General features: G+C 38.6%; 1 protein-coding gene across 7 annotated transcripts in view; it reads right to left on the bottom strand.

The window, feature by feature from the left end:
- LOC122073829 (sister chromatid cohesion protein PDS5 homolog A) overlaps positions 1 to 14,778 on the bottom strand; it is an 87,974-nt gene that overhangs the window by 16,023 nt on the left and 57,173 nt on the right. For 6 of the 7 annotated variants that reach the window (XR_006138881.1, XM_042638485.1, XM_042638482.1 and 3 more), the window contains exons 18-28: positions 14,114 to 14,231; positions 13,713 to 13,835; positions 13,417 to 13,619; positions 13,156 to 13,303; positions 12,921 to 13,070; positions 12,739 to 12,825; positions 1,825 to 2,319; positions 1,669 to 1,736; positions 1,543 to 1,594; positions 878 to 964; positions 779 to 807 (exon numbers count right to left, since the gene is read on the bottom strand). Coding sequence is in view for 5 of the 7 variants with exons in the window: in XM_042638485.1 (XP_042494419.1) it covers positions 779 to 807; positions 878 to 964; positions 1,543 to 1,594; positions 1,669 to 1,736; positions 1,825 to 2,319; positions 12,739 to 12,825; positions 12,921 to 13,070; positions 13,156 to 13,303; positions 13,417 to 13,619; positions 13,713 to 13,835; positions 14,114 to 14,231 (1,560 nt within the window). In the remaining 2 variants the exon portion in view is untranslated. Of the gene's footprint in view, positions 1 to 778; positions 808 to 877; positions 965 to 1,466; positions 1,595 to 1,668; positions 1,737 to 1,824; positions 2,320 to 12,738; positions 12,826 to 12,920; positions 13,071 to 13,155; positions 13,304 to 13,416; positions 13,620 to 13,712; positions 13,836 to 14,113; positions 14,232 to 14,778 lie in introns of all 7 variants that reach the window. The other variant, XR_006138882.1, reaches the window with a different exon arrangement.

Consider the following 14,778-nt stretch of genomic DNA (forward strand, 5'->3'; position numbering starts at 1 on the left):
GAGCCCAACCAGGCCCAACTTGCCTGATTGGATACCTTAACAGCATCAAAAAGGTTATTGAAAATCTATCATTAAAACATCACTATACCTACCCTTTCCACCAATAACAACATAAGAGTCTAATCCACAGCCAAAAAAAAGAAAAAATCCAAACATTTAATTACCAATCCAAACCAACAGCCATCTTACCATTTACTTTGATTCCTAACCTCCTCCCCACAAAGAGGTAGGAAAATAATGGGGAAAAAATCGTTCTATCCTTATGAATTCCCTTCAAACATAAAATATCCCTTCGTGAACCTTTCCTAAGACTAGGGAAATCATTACAAAAATAAGTTAGCAAAATTCCCAAAAGAAAAATTGGAAACCACCTAATTCAGCACTGGTTTAGAAAAATGCAGATTCCAGAGGGTAATGGGTCCAGTAACGACAGGGGTTCTTTGAATATAGAGAACACCCTATACAATAAAGCAGAATATATAGCACCAGCATCAACAAGAACATCCGAAACAGCAGGGAAAAAAGATTTGAGTACAGCCACGAATCCAAGGAATTCTTGGGGAAACCAATAACTTTTTTTTTTTTCGGTACAACCAATAACAGTCACTCCATATAAAATTACCCCAAAATCCAGTGACCAATTTTGAAGAACCATAGCAGGCATATCGACACAAATCCAGTGAAAATTTCTGAAAAATGGCTATGAATCAGAGGGACTGAAAAATCACTTGGAGTGGATCTAATAGAAAGACAAAATGATAGTGAATCAACCACTCACCAGTGTCGCGAAGGAAACTTGTGTGCCTCCTGCTTCAATAAAACATCCTAGTAAGCAAAAATTTTAGTTGCACAATCAACTAGACAAATCTACACATACCTTATCAGAAAGTGATGCACTGCTAATAGTTTCCCAACTCTCACTTGATAGGCATAGTAGTTCAACCTCTCCGCTGTCATAGGTAATCTTTCAAATCCACCACATTCAATTTTGGGTGGTCAGGCAGAAAAATAGAAAAATTCCATCCATGAAAAGAAAAGGAACAAACCAGCTACTAGATGCATATGAACAAACAAAAATAATCATATCCACGAAGGAAATGAACATTTTAGCAATGAAAGTCAAGAATGAAACAGCACCAGGTTGTGACATTAGGTAAGAAAGTGAGAACAATGTGATTTCTTACATCCTACTGAATAGAAAGCACCAAGAAGTAAATACATGGATAATGTGCACTGTAGCTGTATTATCAGAGTCATGACCTTGGTAACCAGAACCTCTCTAGGCCCCACCTTGAATCATGTTAGATTTCCAGATCATGAGGTTTTAGAGCAAGAATGCCCATGATCCATGGTTCTGAAATTTTAGGAACGCAGTTCCTAAATTTGGGAGTGATCTGAAATAGAAATTAGCAAATGCTCATAGTGGTATCTGGACCAAGGAGCACTTTAGTATGAAGCACACGTACCAAAAATAACGTGTAAGTGATCACTAGAATGTCGAAATTTCAGATGTCGCATTAGGTCCACATTGCAGCGAATTACCTTATGACTATTGTTCTGAGAGTCAAACCCACTGACCGTGCCTGAATAGAAACTGCAAGAAAGCCAAGATAATGTGTAAGTGATTACTAGAATGTTTAGGGGTGACCTTAAGTTAATAGCACTCACCATTTATCAAATGGAGACCATAATTTGATACGCTGTCCAACTAGCTCCTCATCCCTACCTCCATCCTCCTAGAGTGTTTCATAACTATGGCCAGTTAAAGACTAAACTGAGCATTCTAACTATTTCTAGCAACCAAGGGGACAAAAATAGTCATACCTCAGAGGTGGGATTTCTTTCTAAGTTAGTCTCCAGGAAATCGAAAGAATCAGCAATGACATTAACATTAGTCATTTCCCCGTCATTTTTTTCAAAAGAACTACACTTTACATAATCCACCACCTGGGTTGAGAAATGTGATGCAGTTGCAGAGCTACAAGAAGGTAAAAGCTGATCCTGTGCCAGATTCAGTTCCCCGTTTCCATGTGATACTTTTCTATTCTCATTCACAACAGAAGTCTCATTATTCATCACAGATTTAGAAGCAGCAGCAGAAAGTGCCTGTTTACTTTTTGTCCCAGTACTAACTTGTGGCCTCATTATTTTACGGGATTCGATTCCATGAGAAGTGTTCTTTTTTACCTTCTTTGCCCTGCTTCTTAATGAATCAGCTTGCTCATATGACATCAAGTTCACTGCATTGTGCTTCATATCTTCTTCTCGCAGATTATCTCCTTGAAAATTTCTACCTTGTTTAGCAAGTGAACTAGGAGGCTGGATAGAGAAAAAAAAACTGTCAGAACCAACAATAAATAGTAATATAACAATAGAAAAAAGTTTCCCACATAGCAATTTAGGATGGAATCTCCCTAACAGGCACACCCAATTTTGCCATATGGAATAATGCTGATAGTTGGATGAAGGCCATGTGTTGAATTCAGCCTCAAATTCAACCACTTACTCTCCAACCGAGTGCTATATCTTCCTGTGTATGTAAATGCAGCCCCACTGTAGTATCATGCACCCCCTTGGTAGTGGAAAACTCAGATTGGTAAACATATGAGCAGGGGACCTTCGTATATTCAACAAAATTTCCTTAATGTCATTGTATGACAACAAGGCCCGAAATAATAACGATGATGGTGATCACGGATTTAAGAATCAGTATCAGGTATCATATTGGAGAGGTGATTTTTTGAGACCTATGGTATCGTATTGGAGAGATGCAAGAAATGCTAAAGATACGCATGGAAATGGATTATGATACATAATACAGTTTTGAAGCATAAACACCTAATTATGCAATATGTAAATAAATATCAGCTTGATGAAAGATCAGAGTCATTTTTACCTAATATAGTGATGAATTAAAAAAAAAAAAAAAAAGATTCGACCAAACAAAAAAAAAAAAAGAGATAATTGCAATTTTACCACTATTTTATGCAAATCTATTTCGATCTGTGAATTGAACACTTTAAGTCCCCTAAACTTGTTGAAATGGCGAAGATTAGAGTCGTTTTATATGTTAGATGTTCCTCTAACTCATATCAAAGAGAAAAACAAGTTTCCAAGTCCTTCAATTGCTCACAATTTCGCACCTCACTCACGTCTTCCATTTTGCAGGTTTAAAGGAGCTGCACCTTACAGTTACTGGTATTGGTCCCGTACCGGACCATATCAGATTATCAAACCTGTATCAGTCGATACAAACATTTTTAAAAAATAAGTATCATATCATATCAATACTGATACGTATCCGCCGATACAATACACTATGGTATGATGATAATGATAATGGAAAAACAAATTTGAACGGTCCGACTTTGCTAAAGCTTGCCAAAGCATCCCATATTCACTATGCCACACGAAATAATGATGGGGCTAGGTTCAAAATTTTGAATTTCACCCCCCTGCTGAAACCATAATATTTCGGTAAATTTCGCATATAAATTTCAATAGTCATTTCAATTTGGTTTCTTACAAAACCAAAATATTTTGGTAATCTTAAAGAAATTTCACATAAATTTTGAACACTGTGATGCAGCAATGTTGACCATTTGATAGATAGTACATGATTTGGATTAACCATGTGTCAAATTTTACAGCCTAATCAGTATTATACCATACCCTATTGTTGATTGGTATGCATCCCTATGTATTTCCATAAATGCTTACCGTTCTCTAAGCACTACTGTGCATTATCCACACCTCAAATTTGCCAATTGGAAAACTTAGTTTAGGCAGAAATTTTACATGTGAACATGGGACCTTGGGGTCTGGTCCACCTGTAACTGCCACAAACTTTGGGCCCCATGGCCCCTATTCGATCTGCCATGTGCAGATATTTTGGTTGCCTCGATAAGCTTAACAAGGCAGGTTCAGGGAAATTTTACCCTAAAAATATTGAGAATAGTAATCATGATGATGATAATAATAATAATAAGGGTAGTTCCCCCCTATCTCCACGGGGGTCGAGTCATCTGGTCCCCCTCGCCTTCAGTCATCTTCAGCTCATCGGCTCATCCTGTGGAATTTCATCCACTCCTATAGCCCCCTATCCTCTGGCACGAAATCGTTTGGTTCAAAGGTCACATTCCCCATCATAGTTAATTACCTCCCAACTTAGCTACTACCCCATTTCAGTGCCTCTATGTTAGAATGGTATTGAAGACTCAAACCATCTCTTCTTTAGTTGTCCTTTCTCTTCTGTTTGGAGAAGTCATTTCTTGCCATTGGCATGGCAAGAGAAGCCCACTGTCCCTCTTTAGGGAATGTATCTGGATTGATACAACGTTTGTTGGATCCACTATTTGTGACAATGCTGGGAAGCTTGCCTTTTGTGCGACGATCAACCACATACGGATGGAGTGTAATCTTCGTAGATGGACTTCCAACTCTTGCTCTTTTAATAAGATTTGGAATGCCACCTACTTTGATGTTAGATCTAAACTTCATATGCTCCCCCTCTGACATGTTAGAGGATACCCCAAGGAACCAGCTCATTGTTGTGTCCTGGGGTCTTCCACCCACCTCACTCCTACCCTCCAAGCTTGTTGCCCCTTTAGGCTTTAGTTGTTTCCTATTTCTTTTCCCTAGGGCTTGTAAATTCCTTCTTTGTTCCTTTCCTCTTGGTAATGAATTTATTACTCACCCCAAAAAATAATAAGGGTAGTTATTGGTGTCTCACAATTGTTTGTGACTTTCCGGAAAGTCACAATGTCACAAGACATATATGAGCAGTCCATTTTTTTGGTTTTTTCAAACTAAACCGTCTGTTCCTGCTCATAGTTGGGAGACTGCACAATAATCAAAGTAAGAAATCTTGGTTGAACCACCAAGATTTCGAGAAAATATTTTGTGATCAACAAAGTCAAAATGAAACTGGGTGACTCAATAGGAATGCAAGGTTCATGCCGAACTGAAATTTTGATTATGACTAGTTTCAACTCAATTCCAGTACAAAAATGTACATATAAAAAAGCATTGCTTCAATCGAAATGTCAATTTTGACTTGGTTTCGAGCATATTTATTTAATTTAGATTTAGTAATTATTTAAACGGAAAATTATTCGGAACATTTCGGTAAAAAAGTGGGGAAAATAAATTTATATTCCGATTCAGATTCAGGAATTATTCGTTCACCAGAAAATATTCGGGTGAAAATTCGAATGTTATTTAATATTTGTAGTACTTGTTTCACATTATCAATCAAGTATCATATGCTCATAATATACAAATAATGTAAAAAATGGAATAATCTTTGTTTCATCAATAGAAAAGCACAACATTCAAAATCATAGCATTCCTAGTAACAACTAGGATCTCCAGCAGGGATCTTAGGTTAAACTTTGGCATCACTTGCACATAAGAGTTGGGCCATAGTAATATCACTTCAGGTCTACTTCAATTGCATGCTGGTTCCCTCATCAACCTTCCCATGCAGTGGATAAGATGTTCTCTTCCTATTCGATAGTGTGCAACATTTACTCAACATGCCATGTGGCAAGAATAGGGACTTTATAACATATCTGTGCATTTTATATTAATTCATAAGCTAATTTTTATACTAACTGCACCAAAGTGGAATGCTTGTGCATAACATAATATTGATAACGTCTGTAAAATTTCTCTCCATCAAAATCATCCCTTTTATAATATTGTTAACAGTAGCAAGATTCTAAAGATACAATCAATGGTGAGAGATTCCCTCGAGAAACATGAAATGATGATTTTTTTTTTCTATATCAAAGAAAGGAGGAAAAAGTAAAGGATGTTCATTCCTTTCTATAAAAGAAGGGTATATATATATATATATATATATAAAATAACTGAGTGCATGTGAGACACAAACAGAATGGTGTTTTATGGTTTCTTTTAATGACCAAATTATTTGCATATAGTATTATATTTCGGTTGGTCCAAATTTATCGCAACTTTGAAAGAAAAAAAATTCCTAAAAATTCACAACTTTTTCCAACTCTTTGTTTTGATTCAGATTCGGACTGAATTATTCAAAAAAATCAGTTGGGCCAAAATATTCACGAATAATTCAGGGAATTAAATAACTATGGTTTCATCTGCTAAAGAGGGAAAAAAAAGTCTCATAATTGGTTATTTTGATCCAAGCACCTACATATCTTGGTGGAACAAAGTGTTGGGGACTACAACACCTTTACAGCAATGTGTTGGATGGGGTTATGACTTGTGTCAAATATGACACCAGCCCTCTTTATTCATAACAATGGAGAGAATTTTCTAGAGAATTATAAAGACCATTAAACCATTAGGGTCTGTTTGGCAACTTTCCCTAAAACTTATTATTACAACACTCCCCCTCAAGTTGGTTCATAGATATCAACTTGCAGATAATTGAATGAAACATCTTACTACTAAGACCTTTAGTAAATACGTTAGTCAGTTGTTCACTACTAGGAACAAAAGGCAAAATGATAGACCCATATCCAGCTTCTCTCTGACGAAGTGTCGATCGATCTCCACATGCTTGGTTTGATCATGCTAGACAGGGTTGTGAACAATGCTAATGGCAGATTTGCTGTCACAAAAAAGCTTCATAGGAAGGGTGGCAGGGACAGCCAAATATGTGAGAAGACAATGAAGCAATAGGAGGTAACAAATGCCACGTGCCGTAGCACAAACCTCTGCTTTGGCACTTGAACGGGCAACCGCGGCTTGCTTCTTGCTTCACCATGTAACTAGGTTACCATCAACAAAAGTACAATAACCAATAGTAGACCTGCAGTCATCAAGGGAACCTACCCAATCAACATCCGTGAAGGCCTCCACCCGAAGATTATTATGAGGAGAAAAAAGGATGCCATGTCTAGGGGCAGATTTCAACTACCAGAGAATACGCAGCATAACTTCCATGTGAGTCGAGTAGGGATCATGCATGTACTGACTAACCAGGCTAATGGGCAAATGCTATGTCAAGGCGTGTATGAGAAAGATAGATCAGGTGACTGTTAGCTTCAATAGGAGTGTCTGCCGACTTACACCCAATATGTCAGTCTCAAAAAGAAGATCAAGCATATTCTTCCGCTGAGACAAGTATATCCTACGAGAAATCTTGGCAACTTCAATGCCAAGGAAGTAACGAAGCTGTCCTAGATCTCTGATCTCAAATTCCTCACTCAAGTATCTTTTGAGGCAAGAGATTTATGTTAGAACATCACTACTAACAACAATATCATCTACATAGACAATCAGGACAGCAATCTTCCCACCATATCTCTTGATGAACAGAGTGTGGTCAACGTTGCTTTGAGAGTAGCTTGTAGCAATCATAGCCTTATGGAAACACCCAAACCAAGCACAAGGGGATTTCTTTAGCCCATACAATGCACGCTTCAGCTTGCATACTTTCCTCTGGGTCTTGGAGCAATTGAACCCATAAGGAATGTCCATATACACTTCCTCCTCAAGTTCCCCACGAAAAAAGGCATTCTTTATATCTAGCTACTGGAATCCCAATCTAAGTTGGCGGCACAAGCTAAGAGAACATGAATTGTGTTCATCTTTATATTTTACTATGAAGATCCACTTACACCCAACTGTCTTATTTTGTGAGGGAAGACACCAGATCCCATGTGTCATTCTTCTTCAGAGCCTGGATCTCTTCAACCATAGTTGCCTGCCATTGTGAGTCTGCACTTGCTTCCTGCTAGGTATAAAGAATGGACACAGAGGGAAGAGAAGACATAAAACTATAGTAGAAAGGAGAAAGTGAGCCGTAAGAAACAGTTTTAGCAATATGATGTGAAGTACAAGACCTAGTGCCTTTACAAACAGCAATAGGCAGCTCAAGAGACTGATCAACAGAAGGAGAAGGAGAATTACTTGAGTCCAAGGGGACAATATCAAGCTCGAGAGGAGACAATTGGCATGGTATGGTAGATGTTGGATGTGTAGTGGTTTGCGTCTACTGTCTGCCACTATAAACACGTATCTCTGGCTGATGCGAAGTAGAAATGTCACTCTCCCCCTGAAATGGGATACTGGCAAGCATAGCAAGTTCAAGAGGCAGCAACACATTTTCTATAATGAAAGGAAACTCCCCTTGAAGAGGTGTCACAGTGTAATATGATATATATTCGTCAAAGACAACATCCATAGTCACAAACCAACGCTGAGTGGGAGGATGAAAACACTGATAGCCTTTCTAAGTAGGAGCATACCCCAGAAAATGCACCGAAAACCACAAGGATCAAACTTTCCATGAGGATGATAATCTCGAGCATAGCAAACACTACTGAATAACTTATGAGGAACAGGAAAAGCAACGAAACCTTGGAGAAGATCCAGAGGGGAGCAGAAGGAATGAACCTAAGAAGGCATTCGGTTGATAAGAAAGGTCACAATAAGAATTGCATCACTCTAGTACTAGGGAGGAACATGAATCTCAAACATAAGAGAGCATGCTACCTCACAAAGGTGGCGATTATTCACTAGAAACCCCATTCTAAGCCGGAGTATCCACACAACTAGTCTGATGCATCATCCCATGATCGGAAAGGTAAACCTAAAAGGCTGAAAGGACCCTTCGAAGTATTTACAACCATTGTCGCTTCGAAGGATCTTAATGGTAGCACCATAGTGAGTATTAACCATGCGGTGAAACTACTGAAAGCAATAGAAGATCTCGCCCTTGGTTCGCACCATATAAACCCAAGTGGTCCGAGAATGACAATCAATAAAAGAGACAAATCACCGATAACCATTGACAGACACATAACGGGATGGACCCCAAATATCAGAATGCATCAAGGAAAAAGAAGTGGCAGTTTTATTTCCAGAAACAAAATAAGTGATCCGAGTATGTTTGGCCAAAAGACATGCCTACCAAAAAACTAACTTGAAATACAATTTTTAAAAGGGAAAAACCTAGCTAAAGTTCCCAAAGGGGGTTGTCCCAACTGACGATGCCACTGTAGTAACTTAGAGATGGGAGGTGACGTAAAAGAAGTCTAAAGAGCATGGTAGAGACCAATACCGAGTCACCATCAAGTAGGTACAAACCACCATGCACCCTACTAGAGCCAATTATTGCCCCTATCACCAGATCCTGAAAACATAATGAGACGGGGAAAAGATGACCTTAGAATTAAGACCGGGAGTAAGACTACTAATGGATAAAAGGTTAGTGGGAAAATAAGGAACATCCAATGCAATAGAAAGGGATAAAGAAGGGGTACAACTAACAAAGCCCTTTCCCTGAATAGTGGAATAAGTCCCAATAGCCAACTTGACCTTATCATTACCAGGGCAGGTGGTGTACTATGAGAAAAGAGGCTAGCGGCTTGTCATATGATCAGAAGCCCCAGAGTCTATAATCCAAGGGGTAGAAGTGGACAGACATAGTAAGGCCACAAAAAGAGATACTTGACCCATAAGGGGTGGAATGAGCAGAGCTTGCAATGGCCGCTGCAAGACAGTCTGGACGTGTCAAAAGGCGCCGGAGGGCAGTAACTCATCAGATAATAGTGAGGCTACTAAGGTGCTAGGAGCAGAGTCAGAGTCAGGACTCTTAGTATGGTTGGCCTGTCAAGGAGTACTTGCACAACATTTCCCTCGCCCTTTGCCAGATGTATCAGCAGGGGCAATCATGAAGTTTCCAACAGTGCTCCTTGGTGATATGTTCCTTTTCACAGTAATCGCACTTCACTGGAGTCTTGGTAGAAGGGGCCACCACACTGTGGGGTAGACTAAGAGATTAAGTACCAAAGACAAGTGCAGATCTCTTAGTAGGAGCAGCAACAAGCTGTAGAAGCATAGTGGTACATTGTCTGTCCTCTAGTTGGATCACAGCATAGGCTTGATCCAAGGTAGGAAAGGGGTCACGACTCAAAACCTGGGACCGCAGCTGATCAAACTCCACATTTAGACCTGCTAGAAAGTCATAGACCCTGATCTTGTCCTCTCGCTTCTGAAAAATGGTGCCATCTGCAAAGGTAGTAGGAGTATACTCCTCATAGATGTCAAGCTCAGTCCACAGTGTTCACAACCCATAGTAGTTCTGTGACAAAGTTAGCCCTCACTGCCTCAGATCACAAACCTTCTGGCGAAGCTCAAAGACCTGAGCATCATTCCTCGCCTAAGAATCAATATCCTGAACAGACTTCCAGATCTTCATAGCAGAGTAAAGGAGATAGCCACGTGAAAGCATGGCAACATAGAGTTGACAAGGAAGGCCACAACCAGAGAGTTGGCACACTCCCACTTGTCAATGTCAGGACTGATGGTCGAACGCTTCGTGGTTCTAGTGAGGTACCCGTAATAGCCACGAGACTTGATGGAGAATGCAGACCGAGCGTGACCACATAAGGTAGTTTGTGCCATCAAACTTGATAGCATAGGGAGGAAATGTAGGGAGAGTCATGATGTCTCAGCCAATAGAAGCAAACGAGCCGGCAGACATGGTTGCTACTCAAGGGAGCTGTGCAAATAGAAGAGAACCTAGCCAGAAATAAAAAAAAAAAAAAAAAAAAAAAACAGAAATAGGCTAGAAAATCCAAAATCGATAAAGGGAAAAAACCTTGAGAAATTGATTTTGGGGATAGCTCTATAACAAAGACCTCAAACGGAAAAGTGGCCGGTACATAGTACTAAAAGGATAAGGAGCACCAATTGCAATAAACATCAAGACGATCAGAGCATCGAGCAAGAAAAAAGCATCCTAGCAATGAAAAAATGATTTTAATAAAAAAAATCCTGAAAAAGTGATAGAAAAAAGGGTCTGGGTCTCTCAGATCATTGTAGAAGAGAGTCTGAGAGCCCAAGGGATGGATGGATGGAGGCTAGAAATCCTCTTGGTGGTCTAAGAAGCTCTCATGGCTCCCACCACGAGAGAGAAACAGATGAAGAGAGATGGAGGGGGGTGTACATGGAGGGAGGCACTGGGGGAGAGAGGAGAAAGAGAGAGAGAGAGATAGAGAAACGAAAAAGAGAGAAAGAGATGGAGAAGAGAGAGCCCTTAAGGTTTCGGATCCTATGGTTCTGATAGTATGTTGGATGGGGTTATGAATTGTGTCAAATATGATACCAGCCCTCTTTATTTATAATAATGGAGAGAAAGTTCTAGAGAATTACAAAGACCATTAAACCCCTTAGAGCCTGTTTGACAACTGAAATTTTTCCTAAAATCCATTATTACAACACAATGATATGCAATATTAGAGCAATAATTGTGTAAGATTCAAACTTAGAGGTATATCCTTTTTCCCTAAAGGTTTCTAGCCTTCGCAGAACTCTATGTGGTACTAACATAGAATTGAAAGAACAGCTTCACAGGGTGCTTTAAACTTGATCGCACACTTGTACTCGACTACGTATAACACTTTGTACACATGTACTTTATAGTTGCCAAGGCGCCAAGAAGACCTAAGGCAGCAGAGGGGTGCCTAAGTGCTTAGACGCCAAAGCGCCCAAGTGTTAATTTTTTATTTTCCCTCTTTTCTTAAATTATTTAGTATATGCTACATATATCTTGTATGATCAAAAATCAACATCAAGTCATAAAAAATCAACATCAAGTCACATTAAGTCATAAGAAAACAACAATTAGAGAAATGCTCTTGTTCTCTAACAAGTTTGACTGGACAAATGGTTTTATTTTTACACGAGACTTTTTATATTAGGTAGAGCACAAAATCAGCTTTCCAATAAGTCTAAGATTACTTCAATCGCTCAACTCATTTTAAAGTGCATGCTATGGACATCAAAACAAAATATTGTTTTACCGCACTGTTGGTTTTTAGCAATATTTTACAATGATAAAATTTATGAAATTTTCATAAGTGAGAAATCCAAGCATTTTAAAGTTGGAAATTGTCCCTACAATAAAAAATTAAAAAAAAAAATCCAGTATTTATTCTGGGACTAGGGGGTTGAGTTTTTATCCTTTTGGAATTTGATTTTTAAACTATTTTTATTGGAACCAAATGGGGGGGGGTATTTGCTTATTTGTGAATAATATCATAAGTAAAAATTTACTATACTTAGGTTCACCAGAAGTTTCGTGCCAAGTATAGCAATTTTACTATTGAAATGGCTAGACAAAACATGCAGAGTTTTGGTCAAATTTTGGTCAAGACCCAAAATATTCCGGTTTCGACCAAGGTTGAAACCAAAATCTCAAACCTTGACAGTAATGACTAGAGTACTAGCACACATACATGGACATACACTTGTTGCATGAAAATGCACAGGGGATGTTTAATTGAATTAGACTCTGAAATTTGATACATGGCCAATCAGGAGCATGTCCTCTATTCAATGGTCAGATTGGACACATCATCTATCCACATGGCAGAATAGGTGCCTTGTGAGGTTTGAAAAGTATCTGACCCTTGTGACCATAATATTTCGCCTAATAATAATGATATTAATAACATAATAATAGTAACCGCTTGAGTATCGCTGGACTTGATCATCCACTCTAGTTGGAAAACATAGCCTCTCAATATAAGGATAAGGTAGCATTCGAAGTTCAATATAATATCCTCAAAGACTTTCCTAGAGATCCTGTCCATCAGCTACTCTTTTTGCCAAATAATTGGTTATTCCATTCTTCCATAAAATCACATTGAAAAACAGATGGGGATCATGTTGATCCTGGGAAGATGAGGAGCAAAAGGAAGCAATACTAAAAGTAAAGACAGGCTACTTCAAAGATACCTGTTCAATGTGGGATTCAAAAATATGGAGGAGCCTTTCAATGAAGTTTTCATCCAAATTGCATCCAGTAAGACAGTTTGAGTTAATCTGTACATGGCCAATGAAATTAAAAAGCTTTTAGATTATCTGCAACTGATGGGTGTTTACATTTGCTTAATAGATATCTGTGTTAGATTACTTGCCTCCCAACTATTAATACCAGAGCTAGTTTTGTAGAATGATGAAGGCAGAAAAATATGTCCATGAGTATGTGATGGATGCACGCTGGTACGAGTCTTACGACTCAATGCTTTAGTGATAAGCATACCGATGTCAGCTAGAATATGCAGCTTCTGAAACATAACGAACACGAATGTCCGTAAATATCAAGTAAAGGCTAAAGAAACACAACCCTTTTGTAAGATCCAATGCACTTACAGGAGTTATAGAAATATCCACAGCATCCTCAGCCTTCTTAACCACTTGAAAAATAGTTTGTATATAAGACACAGTATCATTTACAAAATTCTTACTGCCATCAATAAAGCTGACATTGATTAATGTCTGCAACATGACAACAAGTGGGCTGCAAAAGGAGATAAAGAGTGTTAATAACAGAAAGAAAGTAGTTCTATTCAACATTATTAAATTGATACATTGAATAGATTATGCATTGTTGACAGCAAAAATATGTATGACCTGCAAAATTGAGCGTAAATTTCCTCATTTTGACAGTTAACAGAAGGGAAATCCAAATTATGAGCAAGAACATGGATTAAGAACACCAAAACATATTCTGGATAACTCGTCATTGTTTCTCCTTCTTGATCCTGCTTAGAAGTCTGGCGGACTCGAGCCTCCATACTGTACTCTTTAACAAACTCAGCCATATATTTCAAGGACTAGCACAGACATCAAAAGTATATCAGTCAAAAGAATTGAAACCATTTACCAAAGCAAACACAAAAGGTAAATGAACCAACTACAGCTCTCACATTTTCAAGGCAATCTGAACCAGCTAGAGCAAAAGCACAGGCATATCTGCTAGGAATAGCATGTTCTTTCAAAAGCTTATGTACTTTATCTAGAAAAAGTCTACGTACACGAGATGAAGGATCCTGAAATGGTAAAAAAAATAATAAAAAAAGGTAAAAGTCAAACAGTTATAGAAAGAGGTAAAGATTATAAAATAAAATAATTAACAGAAGTTGTAATGAGGTAAAGATTAAAAGGATGAAAAAACCCGAATTTCAGAAAATATTGCTAAGAAAACTGCCAATGATCCAGAAAGGACACCTAAATGCTTGTAGGACTCATAAAATGTCTAGTGTCGTTGATTTATTTTAGAACACCATACTATGTAAAGATCAATCTCTAATACACACCCATGACATACCCTAGCCTTCAGAACTGCCAAGTGAAAAATCTGCGGTGAAATATGAAAATCCCATCTTTTAGCAAGCTTAAGAAGAGACTTTGCTGCAGCTAATCTGATGTGAGCCTTGTCATTTTCACTGCAAATACAAAATACTCAGAAAGCAAGTGAGTGGTAGAACAAAAATCAGCATCATTATTAACAGATCAGGAAAAAGATCCCCACACCATCAGTGTGGGGATGCTTCCCAACACCCTCTCACATCCCTTACCATGTGGGCCACTCAATGACAAAACTGATTCCCACACCCTGATTAGTGTGGCATGGGAGATTACCCTCACAATAGTGGCGCCGGAAACTCTCTCCCCAGAAGATCAATCAGAATTGACCCAAGAACCAGTAATTTATATTCCAATGACAAGGTAAATTGGCCCAAAAACCAGTGGTCTGATGCATGCCTCATACTGTTGTTCTATATTTGGGCTACGCTTGAGGAATTTGGGCATTTTAAGGTCATCCCCTCCTCATTCTTTGTTAAAACCTTCATGAATCTGCAGTTTCTTTTATATTTTTTCCCCACCGGGGGGGGGGGGGGGGGGTTGGCTAAATCCTTCAATACCTATTTACTACAAGAAAAACGACATAATGACAATGAAAAGGCTAAAGTCTGAGCTGAGCCCCCAAAA

Source organism: Macadamia integrifolia, chromosome 3 (genome assembly GCF_013358625.1).
Source record: "Macadamia integrifolia cultivar HAES 741 chromosome 3, SCU_Mint_v3, whole genome shotgun sequence".
Taxonomy (NCBI): Eukaryota; Viridiplantae; Streptophyta; class Magnoliopsida; order Proteales; family Proteaceae; genus Macadamia; species Macadamia integrifolia.